The sequence below is a fragment of the Herpailurus yagouaroundi genome, unplaced genomic scaffold (assembly GCF_014898765.1).
Source record: "Herpailurus yagouaroundi ecotype Mexico unplaced genomic scaffold, PumYag 211, whole genome shotgun sequence".
Taxonomy (NCBI): Eukaryota; Metazoa; Chordata; class Mammalia; order Carnivora; family Felidae; genus Herpailurus; species Herpailurus yagouaroundi.
Genome location: NW_024412442.1, coordinates 8,162,422 through 8,182,264, shown reverse-complemented (window position 1 = coordinate 8,182,264; position 19,843 = coordinate 8,162,422). Strand labels below are relative to the sequence as shown.

Here is a 19,843-nt window from a genome sequence, read left to right as displayed (position 1 = left end):
GAAAAGATGCTCAACGTCGCTCCTCAATAGGAAAATACAGATCAAAAACACACTGAGATACCACCTCATGCTGGTTGGAGTGGCTAAAATAAACAAATCAGGAGACTATAGATGCTGGAGAGGATGTGGAGAAATGAGAACCCTCTTATACTGTTGGTGGGAATGCAAATTGGTGCAGCCACTCTGGAAAACAGTATGGAGGTTCCTCAAAAAATTAAAAATAGACCTACCCTATGACCCAGCAATAGCACTGCTAGGAATTTACCCAAGGGATACAGCAGTGCTGATGCATAGGGGCACATGGACCCCTATGTTTATAACAGCACTTTCAACAATAGCCAAATGATGGATAGAGCTTAAATGTCCATCAACTGATGAATGGATAAAAAAATTGTGGTTTATATACACAATGGAGTACTACGTGGCAATGAGAAAGAATGAAATATGGCCCTTTGCAGCAACGTGGATGGAACTGGAGAGTGTGATGCTAAGTGAAATAAGCCATACAGAGAAAGACAGATACCATATGGTTTCACTCTTATGTGGATCCTGAGAAGCTTAACAGAAGACCAGGGGGGAGGGGAAGGAAAAAAAAAGAGAGGGAGGGAGGCAAACCATATGAGACTCTTAAAGGCTGAGAACAAACTGAGGGTTGATGGGGGGTGGGAGGGAGGGGAGGGTGGGTGATGGGCATTAAGGAGGGCACTTGTTGGGATGAACACTGGGTGTTGTACGGAAGCCAATGTGACAATAAATTTCACATTAAAAAATAATAAAAAAGTAAAAAAAAACTTTTTATTGAAATATAACACACATAACAGAAAATGTGCACACATTGCGAATATAGAGCTTGATAATTTTGATTGCGGTGAGAACACTTAACACAAGATATACCCCCTTAGCAGATTTTCAGTTGTAGCGATTATATCATTACAACATAAAAAATTAAAAAGAACAAGTCACTCATCAAGTTTCTACCCTGACATTGTATTGTCTCAGTTTTATGTTTAATAAATATATATATTTATATATATATGTATATATATTTTATTTATTTATATGTGTATATATTTAACATCATAGAATTGTACCATTTTTACTTTGCTTCTCTTCACATAGCGTTATACGGTAGATATTTTCCCCACTACTGCATGGCTCTCGTGGTGATCACTGTCCCCCATCGAGACATATACATCAGACTGATGAATGTTAGTTTGGGGGTGGAATGGCTCCAGATTATCCAGGAATCACTGCTTTGGAGAACATTGTACCCAAGCGCAGCCTGCATCGGGAGACTTGGTCAGATGTATGGATTTGCCCGGAATCTTTTGTTGGTCCCTTCTAACCCATTCTTTATCCAGAAGCTCAAGTGATCTTTTCAAAATACAGGGACTGAGTGTCCTTCAGGTAGAACCTTTAGGTGGCTTGCCATGGCTCTTAGGATGAAAGTCTTTAACATTTAGACGCTACCTCGCCTAGGCTCTGCTTCCATCCCCAGTTCAATTTCTGACTGTGCTTCCATTTGTCAGTTCATGAACTATTAAAACACTAAAAAAAAAAAAAAAAAAAAAAAAAAACACAAAAAAACCAAGCCCCAATCCTGTAAAGGGGGCACTGCTTGCTGAACAACGCAGCCTCCCTCTGATTATAAAAGGGAACTGATTGGTAGAGGCGTACAACTCGTTTATGTTGCAGCGAGGGTGGTTTTATCCATGTATTCTATTATGGGTCCAAGGACTCACTTACCCTGTAGCCATGGGTGGGATTACAGGAAGAGGTTGCCCCAGAGAACTTCCTGGATCTCTGATGCAATAGAGGCGTAGGAATGTCTAGCACAAGCCCAGCAAAGGCAAGACACTTTGACGGAGAAATTGCAAGTCTGTCTCCCAAATCCCTACCCTTCCCGTTGCCCTGAAAACCCACGTGACTAAAAAGATAAGAGAAACGTCCAGACTTTAGAGGAATCTCAACTGGGCTTTGAAGGTTCAGACCTTGCCATACGCTAAAAGCTGTCATTGAATTTGACTGAAATATCAAGTAGGGTAACAACTTTCTTACTTTTTGCCCAGTCTGTCTCATTGTGCACAAAGATGGGCAGATGGCCCCATGCATAGGTGCCTCTCAACATAAATAAAAGACTAAAGTAATCAGCTTGGAAAAGAAAATCCACTATCCTCTCTCTGAACTTTCATTGTCTGCTTTGAGACACTGTGTTTGGAACAGTTATTGAACATAGTAGCTTTTCTGCCACTCAAGTCATTCTTACTGCTACGCCAAGACGTTTTTTACTACGAGGAGTGTATTTAATAGCTAATTTTGTTCCTCAACGATTTTATATTCTAACAAATTATGTCTGGGCACAAGCTCTGTGCGAGCTGAGAATATATTAAGACATAACAGCCGTGGTCCGGGAGCTTCTCTACTGGAGGAAGAGGGATAGGAGGAATATGAGAAATGATGGCGTTGGGGGATTTCTTGGAAAATCAGAGTGCAAAATTATTGAGAGTTTAATCTAGGAGTAATACATGTCTAACGATTCCAAGCGTGAATGAAGGGAGTTCTCTTTCTGGTGGTGTTACATCGATAAAGACATATTTACGACCTTCAGATAGAAACCCAAAACAGATTGCAACATACACTGAAGCCGAAGGTTCTTCCTTGTTGACTACACATGGCCAAGGCCGGAGGGTGACTGTCTTAAAGGACTACCAGGCATTTGCCTGGCATTCTCTAGAGTAATGATCACCTCTCTGTCATTTGGGGAAGGACACAGCAGGAACATTCCATTCTTCAACTCCTACAGGACACATGGCCTCGTGGACATTGTGGCCTGATTTAAAAAGAGCAGCAAACTCTGTTTGACCCCTTCTGCTAGGACACCTAATGATTAATGTTACACAAAAGTTGTTATTATCGGCGGTCACTAGTATGGTTTGAACGTCAACAGACATGTTATTACTGTGTTTATCAATCTGCTCAGTTTCTAAGATGGTTGTGTGTTTCCGACGGAAGACTGTCGGGCGGTGGGGTTTGTCCACCACTCGGCAGGGAGCACCTGGGGGGTGTCCAATTGGTTGAGTGTCCAATTCTTGACTTGGGCTCGGGTCATGATTCCAGGTTGTGGGATTGAGCCCCAAAGTGGGCTCCAAGCTGAACATCGAGCCTGCTTGGGATTCTCTCTCTCTCTGCCCCTTCCAAGCTTGCATCCTTGCTCTCTCTCTCTTATAAATAAATAAATAAATAAATAAATAAATAAAACCATTTTGATCACTCAGCAAAGTTAAAAATATTTTAATCCAACATTAAAATTCTACGTGGTCTTTGAACGAGCAACTATGGTTCAAAGACATTTCCTGTAGGTGTAAAGGGGTATTTGTATCAACACTCGAAATGATTTCTGCACAACATTTTTTGGAGCAATGTGGGTAATTGCAAAAGATCCTACTCCGTCTTCATGTCTGTTGGTAATGGATTTTCAAGTTGTCTGTAATAACGTGCCAACATATATTAAGCGATCAAAGCAAAATGGGGAAGCATGTGGTACGTTTAGGTGAAAAAAACAAATGGGTATCTACGGATCTACTTGGATAGGCATGTATGATCCATAGAAGGTAGTCAAAACCACCGCTGAGAGACGGTGGTCTTTGAAGGCGAGACCGTGCGACCAGGAGCTGGGGCGAGGGGAGAGCCTTACTTTGTATCGCATTCCCTATTTTCACCTTTTGAGTTTTGTGCCTGCATGTGGTACAACGGATTCTGTCCCAATTCTGCACCCCCGCCTAATTGCATTATGTGTGCACTTTCTTTGTCATGTGATCTGCAGCCTCTCCTTGTAGGTGAAGCAGACCACCCCACCTGCTGGGGTCGGCCTTGGCCGTGTGATCTGCAGCTGCCAAAGGTATGTTAGCAGACGGGCAGCAGGCGGAGGTTGAACCGTGCCGGTGTGATGGTGGCGGTCCCCTTGTGCTCTTGGGACCTATCAGGTGAAGAACACGATCCCGTGTTCTTAGCTGCTGGTTCCAGAATGAACTGGCCTGTGGAGCAGGCCAGGATCCAACCCACATTGTTGAGCCAAGCCCAAGTGATCCCAGCTCAAAGCCCAGCCAGGCCGCACGACTGTGAGCACAGAAAATAAATGTTCACGGTTGGGGCGCCTGGGTGGCTCAGTCGGTTAAGCGTCTGACTTCGGCTGAGGTCATGATCTCACGGCTCATGGTGCAAGCCCCGCGTCGGGCTCTGTGCTGACAGCTCAGAGCCTGGAGCCTGCTTCGGATTCTGTGTCTCCCTCTCTGCCCCTCCCCTCCTCATGCTCTGTCTCTCTCTGTCTCAAAAAAAAAAAAAGAAATGTGCACAGCTATTCACGATTATTTGTTACACAGCATTATAGCAACAACCAAATAAGATAAATCCCATATAGGAACTCACTTAATTAACCTCTGCTTAACTAGATTACTATATCAACTGATGCCTTCTTTTCTCCCGTAGATACCTGAACTGACATCCAATGACTCCTAAATGCTCATAACTAGTAGGCTGATTTGTTGTAGCATCTTTCCACTCTTTCCAGTTGAACTGTATGCTTGCTGAGAGTTAGAGATTTGTTCTCAGACTTACTTATGCCTGTTCTCTTTGTTATAACAGTTTAATTGTTTAATGCATTTTGATTAATTTAGTTAAATGTGACTTCAAAAGACTGTATTGTTTGCATGAAGATTACATTTTACTCTTTGGAAGACCTCCATAAAAGTCACTAGAAACTGATAAAAATTCAATAGTCTACTCTTGGTAAATAAAAATCATACGAATACGGAAGGATTTGCATTTAACGTTGGGGTTCCCAAGTGGGGTGCCTGGGTGGCTCAATGAGTTAAGTGTCTGACTTCAGCTCAGGTCACGATCGCATGGATCACGAGTTCAAGCCCCACGTGGGGCTCTGTGCTGATAGCTCAGAGCCTACAGCCTGCTTTGGATTCTGTGTCTCCCTCTCTCTGCCCCTCCCCCACTCGCACTCTGTCTCTCTCTCTCTCAAAAATAAACATTAAAAAACTCTAAAATAAAATAAAATAAAATAAAATTGCTTCCCAAGTGTTCTAAAATTGTCATTCCTTTTAAAGACACTAAAACTGAGGTTAAAAATCATGAATTATGGATTATTTATTGAAGAATGATGATGTGGCATTTGACATCCCCAAAACCCTGATCCTACGTGCAAATATCAGTGACCTAATCTACATTTACCCGTTTTAAGTTTAAATAAACTGTGAGAGGTATGCATGTGTATCATTTATTTATGATTCCTTGAGGATCGTAAAGTTTTACGTTAACGACATTATCATAGAAGGTCCAGAATTTTTGCAACTGAACTTCACGCTACTGTTGGAACTCTGTACTTAATCCTAGAATCAATGTCTGGCATCATTTAGAGAACGAAGGAGAGCAAGACTTAGAATGTTCCTGTGCCTCCCTTGGGGCTTCTCAAATAGGTTTTCCGGAAGATGCTTTAAATGTCTCTTGTTAGCAGGCAATAGTGTAAAGTCCACATTGACAACGAAGTCACCAGTAGTGATCGGTTTAGCTTCTCTTTAGAGCAAAAGAAGAGAGAATTATTTCTCATATGTTCTAACTTAAGAGTAATCAGTAATTCAGCTTATCTTACCTGCTCATTCCCAGTTTTGTCTCCCTCTCTTTTCATTCTTTGCTTGGAATGGTAAAACGCGCTCCCAGAATACTTAAATTTTGTTAGTTTTCTTAGTCTGCTGTTTTCTTTCATGCTTGATGTGGGCTGGGCCTTATCTCGTGGCTTGTTTACAGATAGCCGTAATGACTATGGCCCTAACGTATGGCCCTATGTCACCCCAAGTACATTCCCAAGTGGCTGCCTTTACAGAGCTTTCCTTCCGGGAAATTTTACTTTAACTAGGAAAGAAAAAGTCCTCTTTGAACCACTCTCCCAAGTGTACAGTTAGCAGAGATGGAAAATTGGGCCTACCCTTGACGGAGGGGAAGGGATTTGGAGGGTGTGCGCATTTCTTAGAGAAAGAACAGGACGGTTGAAATAATTCTTGCTTGGATGTCAGCTAAGGGGAGCATCTCGGCAACAGCAACGAGGCGAACGAGCCTGGAGAAGGCTTTCCTGCTGATTAGTCTCTTTTCCAGAGCCTCTCACGGGCTTGCATGCAACTTTGAGCCCAGAAGTGCATGCGTCAGGAGTATGACTTCATCAAGTCTATGATTTTCCTATACACACGCTGAGGAGCGTCGAGGCCCCAGATGAAATCAAAGTGGTTCCAATCAGGCAACAGGTCGAAGTAACGGAGATTCCTGATCTGGGGGAGTATCCTGGCCACATCCTGGGGCGTTACAAGGACGTCATTGCCCCCAACCCACATAGCGGTAGGCACTCTCATGGTGGTCAAGTCATAGAGTGGGGGGCGGCTCTGGAAGAGACAGAAAGAGCATTCGTGACAGAAAGCTCCTCATGGCCACCACTGGGTTCAGGTAAGCAGACAGGCTGCTCAGTGAGCATTTGCCACGATCATAGTTCTCTCAGGCTCTGGGAAGTAGAAAGATCACCTGCAGTGGTCCCTGTCTTCAAGGAGTGGGAAGGAACAAGGCAAGATAGGTACATAAGCATTTGCCTATGAAGTAGGGTATGTCAAAAGCCAAAAAATGGCAGGGAAGGTAAAGAAGAAAGGACTTCCGACTGGGAGTTTCACAGAAAAACGAGTCATTTGAAATGACTTTTGAGGGAGCGTTGGATTTTGACAGATAGGGTTGAAGGCGGGAGGGCTTTCTAGCAAGTGGCAAGAGTGCGTACCCCACGGTAAGGATGGTAAACTGTCCCGGGAACCCCAGGAAGAAAATACGTGAGTGGATGAGGTAAGAGACAGACAGTCAAGGTCCAGACTCCAGGCTAAGGTATCTTGACATCTTTCAGAAGTCGGGGGAAGTGAGGCAGCGTCACTTCTCAGAGCTCTGTCTTAAGGTGACTGCATGGGCATCGTATGGCATGACCTTGAAGAAGGAATAGGCTGGAGGTAGGTCCTGAAACCATCTAGACAGGCAGTAAGGATGGTCCAGAGAAAGGGATAATGGAAGCCACAGGGATGATTTGATTCTCCAAGGGAGAAAGGAAGAGGGATATGAAGAATCTTGGAAGAGGTTGACAGTTTGCGAGCGCGGGGAATGGCAAGTAGCCAGTGTAGATGGAGGACAACAATCAGAAAAGGAAGGAAGGGGCACCTGGGTGGCTCAGTCGGTTAAGAAGCCGACTTCGGCTCAGGTCATGATCTCGTGGTTTGTGGGTTTGAGCCCCGCATCAGGCCCTTTGCTGATAGTGTGGAGTCTGTCTGTCAAAATAAATTTACTTTTAAAAAGGCAAGGAAAAACGCAAGAGCACTACGTTATTGAAGTCTACGTTGGGGCAGTGAATGGCAAGGAGGCTATCGTGACTGACAGACCATGTTACCTGAAGGCAAGAACGGGCCATTGGATTTGGTAATGAAAAGCTACAGGCTTTACATAAAGTAGCTGTATAGAAAGATGAAGGCCCAAACTACATATCCCGGGGTTCAGGAGCGAGTGGAAGAGGGGAGGAAGTGGAAAAACTCAGCCTTTTTAAATATTAAAAAATGTTGGTTACAAACAGAGGGATGGATTAGTGAGCGATAGACTCGGTAGGTTGACAGAAGGTTGTTTGTTCATTTTCCAAAAGGAATAGCAGTTCACTGAAGACGACAGAAGGGGCCAGGAGGAAGAGGAGGTGGGAAGAGATGGGGTCAAGGGCACAAGTCCTCAGACTCGGGAAAGAAGAGGGCCTCCATTTTGGGAGAGAGGAGGGAAGAAGAGAATCAAGGGGACAGAGACATTTTAAGGTGGATAAGAGGGGCGTTAAGAAATTTCATTTATGGGGCGCCTGGGTGGCTCAGTAGGTTAAGCGTCCGACTTTGGCTCAGGTCATGATCTCACGGTTCGTGGGTTTGAGCCCCACATCGGGTTCTGTGATGACAACTCAGAACCTGGAGTCTGCTTCTGAGTCTCTCTCTCTCTCTCTCTCTGTCCCTCCCCCACCTCTCAAAAATAAACATTAAAATTTTTTTTTAATTTAAAAAAAAATTAAAAAAAAAAGAAATTTCATGTATGCAGCCAATAAGTGTTAAGGGCCCAGGACATGCCCAATATCTTACCAGGTGAGAAAACACCGGTGAACAAAACAGAAGGGAATCTCTGCCCTCACAGAGCTCACACGGGCTAATTCTCTTGTTCTCTATCAAACACAGTGCACAAAGAGACTGCGCTGGGAAGTTAAGAGGGCAAAGTGTTGAGATCAGAATATAATAAAAATTGATTTCAAATGGCCTAAAATCAGACACACATAAAACAGGATTGGCCTGAACTAAGGTAGGACCATCTATGGAACCGCTGAGAAATTCTAAGGACGTTGACACTCTCCCATACTTAAGTCAGCACGTTGCACCCTTCAATCTTACAATTTTATTTGTTCATTTTGCCTCAATAAAGCTGAAAAAGAAAGGACTGTGACTAACAACGGTCTTAAGGGAGTGTGTGAGATTTTTGTTTCATTCTCTTATAAACAGAAACAATATATAAATATAATATGCTCATTAAAAATAATGGAAGTGGAAATATGTAAAATCCCAAATGAGAGCTTCCTTTATTCCTTCACATTCTTCCCCTTCGTTCTACCTTTCTTCTCCTCTGTGAAGGTAATCTCTTTAACATTTGTTGGTGTTTTTTTTTTTTTTTCCTGGCCAGATTCTAAGAATTTGCAAATATATGCATCTGTGACTATACACGCTCTGAGGGGCAGGGGAAAACTTCCGGGGTAGCAGAAATGTTTGGTATCTTGATTGTGGCATGGTTACATGAATGAATGTATTTGTCAAAACTCACTGAATTGGAAAATCAGCGAATCTTATTGAATGTAAATCACGCCTTAATCAAGCTTCAAAAACAGTAAAAACATACATACCTCTCTTAGTCGTCTTAAGGTCTGGTAGAATAATTTCTCTAATAATAATTCAATCCATTAGTGAGAAACTGACTGGTCTAATAAATAGCCTTAACTATATATCAGTCTGGGAAAACACTGGAAACATTTAATTTAGTGAAAGAAATGATGCCAAGAGGATTAATCCCAAGTATGGAGGGTTAAGCGGGTCTACAAATCGTAGTGTGAAAAGTCAAAGGGAAAAAAGATACCAAAGGCTCAAGTCTTCATGGGTAGATAATATTCCTTCAATGTTCTTGTGGGATCCTATTTTTTTCCTGTTGGTATCAGGAACTGGGTATTCATCTACTCTGTCCATTTTCATAGATTTTTATAAAACAATTGCCATTAATATACAGTCAACAAAATTATGTTAAAGAAAACACCTCAGTAACATTGACTAGATCTTGCCGTTACTGTAAATGAAAAAGTAAGATTAAAAATTGTGTCAGGGGAGTGCCTGGGTGGCTCAGTTGGAATAGCATCTGACTTTTGATCTTGGGGTCATGAATTCGAGCCCCACGTGCGCTGCAGAGATGACTTAAATAAATAAAACTTTAAAAAATATGTCTAGAAGCAGCGGTAGTGAGAAGATTGGAAAAAATGCAGTAAAATATTGACACGTCTAGTGTTCTCTGGGTGGAGGGATTACAAATTATTTGAATTCCTTAAGATATGCTTTTTTTTTTATTTCTAGACTTTCTGCGATGAATGCATATTTAAATGAGACGTTTCTTAAAAAGCTCTATCAGTGAGAATGCCACCAATGGCCAGGTAAGATTCTTTTCACTCTCTGATAATTTCTTTCTTTTTTTTAGTGTTTATTTCTTTTTGAGAGAGAGAGAGAGAGAGAGAGAGAGAATGTGTGAGTGTGCCTGTGCGCATGAGCAGGGGAGGGGCAGAGAGAGGGAGAGACAGAGCGTGAGCAGAGGAGGGGTAGAGAGAGAGAGGGGGCAGAGGATCCAAAGTGGCTCTGTGCTGACAGCAGTGAGCCCAACGCAGGGCTCCAACTCACCAACCGCAAGATCATGACCTGAGCTGAAGTCGGAGGTTTAACCGACTGAGCCCCCCGGGCGCCCCTCTGATAATTTATTATAATTTCTCAAAAGCTGGCTTCTGGGGCAGTTCCGAGCAGCTCACCTGATTGTAATGATGCATGTTCTCAGCTTCGCTTCCCCAGTCATACGCCCTGAATTCATCTGATCGGTAAAGCTGAAATAAATGTGTTTTGGAAAAATAATTAGAGTAAGAGCCACAATTGTTAACAGCAAGTCTTGGGAAACCACTAGGCACTGGTTAGAAAAAAAAGGCTCCTGGAGCACCAGAAGGATATAAATACATTTTCACTACTAGAAGCACAAGGTCAACAGAAAGGGAAGCAAGGATCTCCCTTGGTTTGAAGGAAGAACTCATGGAAAATCTACACCCCTCAGGGGGGCAGTCAAATCTCTGGGGGAAGGTTCAGTCTCCTCAAGCTTTCCCTGGTTACCTCTCGCTTCAGCTCAGGGTCTATTTTACAAACTCCGATCTAAGATAGAGTTCACTTATGTCACCTACTTGCTCTCCACCATACCTTGCCCTTTCCTTTAAAATCAAGGGACTCAGGGGCGCCTGGGTGGCTCAGTCGGTTAAGCATCCGACTTCGGCTCAGGTCATGATCTCACGGTTTGTGGGTTTGGGCACCGTGTCAGGCTCTGTGATGACAACTCGGAGCCTGGAGCCTGCTTCGGATTCTGTGTCTCCCTCTCTCTCTGCCCCTCCCCCGCTCACACTTTGTCTCTCGCTCTCTCTCAAAACTAAACATGAAAAAAAAATTTTTTTTTAAATCTGGGGAAATCAAACCAAAGACAGTGTCAAGGACAAAGCAGACACCGGCTTTGAAGCTTCTTAGGGTAGACCGGCTAACCCTCTCCTTTCAGATGTAGTGAAATAAGCTTGGAATAGTTTTCCACGAAAAAGACGATACCTGTTTTATATGCAGGATGTTCTGTATTGATGATCCAGTGGGAGCGTGTGACATATACACGTCCATTCGACTCTGAAGGGAAATAAAACACGGTACAGCAAAACTCACCCAATGAAATAAACTACCCCTTCCAGAAGCCGAGAGCAATGGTGCTAAGAATTAGCAAATGAAAGCTGGGGTTTTGGAAATGACCAAGCAGGTAAGATAAATAAATCATGCCAGGCGCTTGAATGTGAGTAAACCCCGCGTTGCTTGGGAACAAACTGCCATCAGCTTGGAAGCTGTGGAAGCCGTGGGTTAACTGGCTGGTTTTGAAGTAGGAGAAGCAACAATGGTCATCACGGGGCAGTGTGCTTTAGGAAGGTGCTGTGTGCGAGTGTAGGGATGTGGTGTGCGTGTGCAGGGGTGTGCACTGTCACAAATCACGAGGCCGAAAAAACCCGGATTTCAGGAAGTAACTTTGTTCATTAGGAGCTTTGTGACTTTGGGCAAGTCATTTCACATTTCCGAGTTTCTGTATTTTCACCTAGTAAGTGAACATCCTAAACAATCCTACCGTGCCAGCCTTTTGTGAGGATAAAAATAAAGTATCGCAAAAGAAAAGCAAAAAACAATCGCTTCCCTACGTGCTGTACTTTGGCCTTTGCAAAACAATAGAGAGATGAAAATTATAGAGCTATAATAGTAATTGTAATCCTATGTCCTAGAATACCGTATAATGAAAGCGATCAAGGGAACTATCAGAAATATTTACTTTTGGGGCGCCTGGGTGGCTCAGTCGGTTAAGCGCCCGACTTTGGCTCAGGTCATGATCTCACAGTTCCCGAGTTTGAGCCCCACCTCGGACCCTGTGCTGACCGCTTGGAGTCTGGAGCCTGCTTTGGATGCTCTGTCTCCCTCTCTCTCTCTCTCTCTCTGTCCCTCCCCCGCTCGCGCTCTCTCTCTCAAAAATAAACACTTAAAAAAAATTAAAAAATACATTTACTTTTGAATAAGCAGGCTTTGAACAATGGTTCCCATTGTATTTCCGTTGGGCACAACTTAGCCTCTTGAATAGGGGTAGAGCAGGCTGGCAGAGACCAGCTGTTTGAGAACTAGCCTCACTGTCACAGCCTCACTGGCCGCCATATGGAATTCAACCACATCAGCCCGCAAATATAAACTCCTTCTCCTCCTCCTTGAATTCTCCTACCAGGAAACAAAGAGTTGATGAAACAGGACTGTTCCTTTTCTGTGGGAAAGGGATTCGACCCCCATCCCATTGTGTCTTGTGCTTTCCAAGTGAAGTGAGGAGTTTTATCTGAGGCCAACAGCACCCAGCAAATGAAGGCACACAGGAGGTAAACTCAATGCTTGGATGTACTTCTTTTCTCTTCTGGGATTATTATTATTATTATTATTATTATTATTATTATTTAGGGCACAGGAGTGGTTGTAAAATGAAATGGACGGTAGTAATGGTGGTTGAGAGTAAACAGGTGAACCCTCTACTCATGGTGGGACATCATCGTTTTCCTGTGTGTGACCAGGGACGGAAGGATGACGCTGCCTATTCTTTTCCCCGGTCTTCACAGTCGTGGTCCATTGAATACCTCATCTATGCTTAGCCAATCTTTGCCCTTATGCTTTAGAATATCGTATCGACCTTTGCCGTTTAACAGATACATCAACGAGAGCCAAAGAAAAGCTGGAATTTCTTAGAGCATCCAATGGTCCCCTGATCATCATACATACCACGTTCATATTTTTCTTGTTGGCTCCAGCCCATAAGGACATAATTTCACTACATATCACCCATAATATCTTATTGTTGCAGATTTTGGTAGACGGTGCCTTGCCCATCTTATCTTCTAAAAAGAAACCTTTGGTACCAAAAAAACGCTGTGAAAAGAAGAAAGAAGTATCCTTTCAAGAACCATTTGCAGACTCCTTGATGTTCCCCTCCATCCCCAGGAATGAGGATTCTCGGGAGATCTGTTTGTGTTTGTATTTGCTGTTTTTGCCAAGGAGACCAAGTCATCCGGGAAAAGAAATGACTCATGAATCCATCTCCCTCGAGGGAAGACTGTCTGCTCAACTCTGCCCAAATGGAGAAAACGTCCCGAACTGAACTGAGGTCAACACCCTTTGCAACAGACCTGTCAACCACACAAAAGGGAACTTACATCACTTGAGCTTACAGTAAACAACACAATAAAACCACTATGGGAACTATGGAGATTCTTCCTTGTATTAGTTCACAATTGTTTTTTTCCATTCCCACCTCTTCGCCCTAAACCAGGGCTTGATTTTATATAAAAATTACTATGAAACCTGAATTGGTCTCCTTGACTTCATTTTGGCCCAAATCCATTTTAGCCGACACCCCAATTTTGGCAAAACGCGATGCTTTTTGTGGCGTGAACTTTTTAGAGACTCAAAAAGCAAACAGAAAAAAAAAAATCTTTGGATGGATAAAGTCCCAAATCCACATTGGGCACCAAACTGTTTTTTCAGCCCTTGGAAAATAACCAATAAATGTCTGAATGAATAATCGGGCTGTAGGACATTTGGGTTTGGGCATCTTAACAAACCTCCCCTATGAGAAAGGGTGTATTATTCAGGCTTATGTAACACACGATCCGAGATGGGATCCTCAGATACATTTCGGTGAAAACGAGCCTACCTTGATTACGGAATTTGGAAGTAGAAAAAAACTGGTAAAAATGCCCGTGGGATATTTGAATGAGACCACAGGACCCAAGGCAAAATTCATTTTGATTCTTTGTGCCAGTTCAGGCATGGTGCAAAAGGCTACAAACCCTAAGAGAACAGGAGACAAGACAATCTTGTAAAAATTAGAAATACCGAGGCAATGTCTGTACTAACAAAAGTAGGACTCTGCTTTGACGGGTTGTCTTTCTATTGCAACAATCTTGCGGATGAATTGGGAAACTTCTGAGATGTTCTGCAAAGATAATCTGCCTTCAGTCCCTCTGCTGTCAAGTGTCCATTTTTCTCGGATTCTGAACAATGTACCTTGGTCGGGGAGAGTGAGGGGATAAGCTGTTGGAGCCGCCCCTGCCGAGGGGCCGTGGGCATCTTCGCTCACAGGCATGGGCTAAGTGCGGGCAATGCTGTCAATTTACCACCAGCTCTGAGATGCCAGGATGAGTCACAGAGCTTCCAGGAGCAAATAATTGGTTCATGGGAGGTGGAACAATCAGTTCTTTATGTAGTATCATCCAGTTATTCCACAATTTGTCTTTCTCACAGTGCAACCAGATTTCACTACTCCCAGTGCTTAACTGGATGCTTACCAGCCTCCAGAATCTTCCCTGCTTTCCCTCGGTCCACTGTGGTCCTGGGAGACCAGCAGTCTCCACCTGCTCTGATTTTCCTGCAACACTATAGCACCTGTTTCTAGTCCTCCTGGGACCCTGTCAGTGTGTGTGTGTGTGTGTGTGTGTGTGTGCGCGCGCGCGCGTGCACGCGTGTCGCAAACGCATGGGGACACAGCCGTAGCAGAGAATTTTTTTCCCCTGAAATTCTTCTTGAAACATTGAAGCCATCTTGGCCAAAAAAAAGAACTGACTTTGTTTTTTTTTTTTGTTTGTTTTTGTTTTTGTTTTTTTTTTCAACGTTTTTTATTTATTTTTGGGACAGAGAGAGACAGAGCATGAACGGGGGAGGGGCAGAGAGAGAGGGAGACACAGAATCGGAAACAGGCTCCAGGCTCTGAGCCATCAGCCCAGAGCCCGACGCGGGGCTCGAACTCACGGACCACGAGATCGTGACCTGGCTGAAGTCGGACGCTTAACCGACTGCGCCACCCAGGCGCCCCAAAAAAGAACTGACTTTGTATTGATGGGCTGAGCAGCTGCTACAAAGACTGAAACGGGAATGCCGGTAGGGGGATACTTCTCCCCAGATCTTTGGAGATGTGCGGAGAGGAGTTTTTCCACGCTCACACTCACTAGTCTTGAGCTGGAGCCTGGCTTGCTAAACACCTTGCCAGGGACGGGCCCTTCTCACAGGCCAAAAATTGCTCTGCTGCAAGTGCTCCCTGGAAAAGAGCATGCCCTAAATGCAATGCAGAGCCCTGCTGATGGGATCATTTGTTTTCTTTGCGGGTCAGACGGGAGAGCATCCCTACGTCCTGCCCACTTTTCTAGACCCCACTCGAGTCATTCCTTCTCCTTCCGGTCCTTCCACATGTCCTACACCCCACTGGGGCTGTCAGACTGACCTGCTTCGAATCTGTGCTCTTTCTGCTAAGACACCCTGACCAAGGGTCCTCAACACAAGACCCTAAACATAGTCAATGCTCGCCAAGTGTGCGCTAGGATAATGCAATTATTTGCCAGTTGGTGGCAGGTTGTTTGTTTGTTTGTTTGTTTTGTTTTGTTTTTGTCTCATTACAATTTTTTATATCCTTTTAGAATATGTCCTGGGATGCTCATTGGCTGTTCCAAACATATCAATGTAAAGCACCAATAAATATACATCTGCTGTTGATGGTAATGGTGATAAGGAGACTGTAAGATTATTTATTTTTTTTGCATAGTTTCACCCCAGCTAAAATATTGCATTCCACGTAATCTCTTAAAATGGAAAACATTAGTGGAAGATCGCTAACAAATTGGCATTATAAATAGTATGACTTCGGGGCGCCTGGGTGGCGCAGTCGGTTAAGCGTCCGACTTCAGCCAGGTCACGATCTCGCGGTCTGTGAGTTCGAGCCCCGCGTCGGGCTCTGGGCTGATGGCTCAGAGCCTGGAGCCTGTTTCCGATTCTGTGTCTCCCTCTCTCTCTGCCCCTCCCCCGTTCATGCTCTGTTTCTCTCTGTCCCAAAAATAAATAAACATTGAAAAAAAAAATTAAAAAAAAAATAGTATGGCTTCCTCTAAATTTTTACTTGGAACTGGATTTTTTATGTCTTCCTAAAAGATGTAGTAAATCATTAAGAAGTACATTTTCAGAGAGTAGGATCTTGGGCTTTTCAAAATTTTTCTACATAGTGCTTACATTTAATTGCAATGCCATAAACATTAAGTCACATGCTAAATGGGCCCAGTTGACGTATGCTTTTGTGTTTCAACTAAAAAAAAGTGATCGTATGTTTTCAGTTTGTTCATATAGAGATAGAACCTCACCCTTTTACTATTTTTTAAAAATCCCATATGGGTTGTGAGGCAGGTATGATTGATACATATTTATCATTCTTCAGGGTTATTTCAAGGCATCAGGCTTTACTTTTTCAGCTCAGAGGGGACCTAGACGCTTAACTCTTTGGAAATACTTCTTTAGATTTGGGGCACATGGAAATTATATCACGGTTACAAATGTGCTGTTGGGACCAGACATGGAGGAAAGATTTGTCCTACACACAGTTTCTGAAATTCAAGTTCACAACCACATAGGGCACTAGGATTTCATGTCCGGCACAGGACAGAGAATTAAGGGCAAATTCACAACCACTTAGGGCACTAGGTTAACACATCCAGCACAGGACAGAGAATTAAGGGCATGATAAATGACAGTTACTCTGTTCCAGTTTAAAGGCGAACTCTTGCAAGGCTCCGACCTTGTAAAACACGGACATTTGTAAACATACCTATTGTCGTGCCAAGGGAGTGTCCAATGAAATACAGCTTCTCCTGACCAGTTTTATTTACAATGAAGTCTATTATTCCTGGAAGATCGTATTTGGCCATTTCATCAAAACTGCAAAATAAAACGGGCTTATAAACACTCGCTCCTAAGTTTAAGACACAGAGCACCTGCTCACTTATGTTTTATACACAGAACTCTGTGCTGTTCACTCATTTGCCTTGCATTTCATTATTTATCTGGTCACGTGCAGGCTATTGGAGCCTTGTTGGCTGCATTTCTATGCGTTACTTTTAACGGGGCTGATTTCAAGACTTGTGTGTGCTGTCTGACGGTCAGTCCTACCCTTTCTCCCCTTCATCCCCTTCCCTTTTCCATCTGGTTTTTTTGCCTCTACTTCAAACAACCCCAGGGCGCTTGCAAGATTCATGCCCAGCTTTGGAAACAGAAGTGGTTGCAAATCACGACTCTGGCTGAGTAACTTTTGATGAATTACTTAAATGCTCTGAGCTTCAGGTTCCTCATCTGGGAAAGCAACATAATGCCAGGGATGTAGCGAGGCTGCTAAAGGTCGTCTTGCAGTAAACAAGCTCCACCTTCCCGACCAAGGGCCACGGACACAAAATATTATCCTGATGTTTGCCCCTGCCCCAAATTTACTCTATCCTTCCTTTATTCTTCCCCTGCCAGTGGGTGCTGACCATTTCATTCGTGTGCTAGGAATGCACTTTCTGTTCCGGCAGCTGGCTTGGAAACCAGCAGGGAGGTTAGCCTTGGGCAGTCTCTTGCAGGCATCAACCTGTCCTCTGATGCCCGCAGAGCACACTTTCCCTAAAAGAAGCAGGCAGCGTATTAGACCATTGTCCATTAGCAAGGTTTTAAAGACCTCCTATTGGGTCTGTCCTGAAAATGGTATTTAATACCGTCTCACCCAGAGTTTCTGTAAATAAAATCGAGTACTGGTACACATCATCTCTGCAAAACTGAGTGACCGTCCGAGGGGAAAGACCTGTATTCGTAGCGTCGGAATGCACATAAGCTTCTCGAGGGCCGGTACTTTGCCTACCGTTGAGCGCTCAGGGCCCCGAACTATGCAGAGACGAGACGCTCTGCAAACATTGGTTGAATGAGTGTGTGCACCGGTCCTAGAAATGTCCTGAGCTGCCCCTCGAGACATGCTTATAATGTACAGTATTGGACAGAACTGGATGTTAAAATGATCCTGGGAAAATGATGTAACTTGCTTGTGGGAGAATCAGTGGAAATCAAACACCTTGCTATTTCTCTGCTTTGAGATGTTAGTAGAAGCTACACGGAACCACGTGACTCCCAATGTTACAGATTATTATTAATATCACCCACACTATTATATTCAAAGCAATGGTCCCAAAGTCTCTTCATGATTTTTCTTAGATACCGTTTACCTAAAGGCCCAGAATTTTTCTTCAGTCACTGAGAGCGTCTTGTGTCTTCTTGACCAAGTGTTTCCCCGACTGTTTCCCATCCAGACATCGTAACCTGCATCTGCTAGGAGGAATCCGAGGCTGCCATTGGCATAATTCTCAAGCCAAGAGGCATTGTCTGCAAACAAAGCGTGTTGCAAGTACACAACTGGCCGGGGACCTGGAAGGAGGGAGGAAGAGAGAGAGGAGAGAGAGAATAACTTCTGATAAGTAGACCATCTCAGGAACATGATAGAAACACACACATGCCCAGAAAAAGCAAAAACCTAATCAGCATTCACCTTTCCCTTTCATATAGAGCATTTGGTTAACATGGTGTAAGTTTCTTGAGCACATGCATTGCACCTAGTGATATGTTGACAGATGGCCACGGATGAGCTTATTAAATTCTCGTAACAACTCCATAAAGTAGCTACTATTTTAAGGATCCTCATTTTCCAGAAGAGGAGACGCAGCTTTAGAAGGTAGTTAGGTGACTTTCCCAAGGGGCCACCCAATTAACGGGGTGCAGAGCCAGGACTCAAGCCCGGTTCTGTTTCACAACCAAGTGGGTGCTTGTAATGGTGCTCACTGCTCCATGAACTCACTTTTGCTATCTCCTGGGTCTGGCTGGCGGAGACGTGAAAATGATCATGCTTGATGGTGTTCTGTGCCTCTTCCAGGGAGGAGGGGGATGTGACGGTAAATGGACAGCATCTGGCTCCTTGCCAAGCTTCTAGCCAAACCCCCCGCCTCTGCCTACTGGACAGCATTTGAAAACCAAAATACAATACAACCAGCTCAACACCCCTCTGACAACAACCGAATTCCTGAGGGAGAAGATCTTCAGGGTGGAAGGTTCCAAAAAGTCACCATCATTCAATGGGTAAGAGCACATGCTCTCTGGATCCAGGCTGGATTTGAATTCTGATTCCATCACTTGCTATTTGTGTGACCTCGAGAACCTGCTTTGCCTTATCATCTGTAAAATGATAACCATGAATAGTACTGACCTCATACGGATGCTGAGAGCTTTATCTGATATAAATTAATGTAAAGCTTTTAGAATAATACACTTAATAGATGGTTCTTAATTCCAAATCTTCCCCAAATCCTCCCTCCTTAAGTAAAACCTTTCCTGGAGAAATCCTCTCCTTTTATGCTTCCTGGCCATTCCCCCCCCCCCCCAACTTGGGCTGGTATTGAAACGAAAGGAAGATTAACAGAAGACCCAGGATGCCGTGTTAATGTGAATTTCAGATGAACAATAAAAAAACGTTTTGTATAAGTACATCCTAAAGTGGAACTTGTATGAGAAACCGATCTGTCATTGATCTGAAACTCACCTTTCACAGGATGTGTCCTATTTTATCTGGTAATCCTACCTAGCCCCACTCCCAGTTTTCATTCCAAAACCCTAGAATTACACATTTCTTTGTTAGAGGCAGAGGAAGTTAAACAGCGTGATGTTAGTTGCCCCTGAACGTGACTCCAGGAGAGCCCGTGCAGCAATCTGAGTAAACCACTTTGCCCTGGAGCCTCCCCAGATACTTTGCTCAGTCTTCCCTCTTTCTCATCCTGAGATCTGCAGTTATGTGTCCCTATTTAAAGAATAATTCCTCTGCTTTTGCACGGCTGGCTCTTTATTCCAGAATTCAGACCTTCCTAACACCATGTTCTTTCATTCCACAAAACTTCTGTCCCTCAAATCAAAACATAGGTGAATGTTCCAGTTTTCCTTCCTGGAAAAAAAGTTGCAGATATGTCACGATCATATAGGGACACAGAACGGCGGGGGGCAGGAGGAGGAAGAGGGAAGACTGAGCAAAGTAT

General features: G+C 43.8%; 1 protein-coding gene across 4 annotated transcripts in view; it reads right to left on the bottom strand.

Annotated features, from left to right (window-relative positions):
- Nucleotides 1-5,136: 5,136 nt before the first annotated feature.
- Nucleotides 5,137-19,843, bottom strand: part of LIPN (lipase family member N) — a 21,183-nt gene continuing 6,476 nt past the window's right edge. For all 4 annotated transcript variants that reach the window (XM_040454257.1, XM_040454256.1, XM_040454255.1 and 1 more), the window contains 7 exons: nucleotides 17,993-18,191; nucleotides 16,573-16,682; nucleotides 13,642-13,778; nucleotides 12,711-12,857; nucleotides 10,977-11,048; nucleotides 10,151-10,222; nucleotides 5,137-6,437 (listed from right to left, as the gene is read on the bottom strand). In XM_040454257.1, coding sequence (XP_040310191.1) covers nucleotides 6,204-6,437; nucleotides 10,151-10,222; nucleotides 10,977-11,048; nucleotides 12,711-12,857; nucleotides 13,642-13,778; nucleotides 16,573-16,682; nucleotides 17,993-18,191 — 971 coding nt within the window. In that variant the 3' untranslated portion in view covers nucleotides 5,137-6,203. The remainder of the gene's footprint in view (nucleotides 6,438-10,150; nucleotides 10,223-10,976; nucleotides 11,049-12,710; nucleotides 12,858-13,641; nucleotides 13,779-16,572; nucleotides 16,683-17,992; nucleotides 18,192-19,843) is intronic.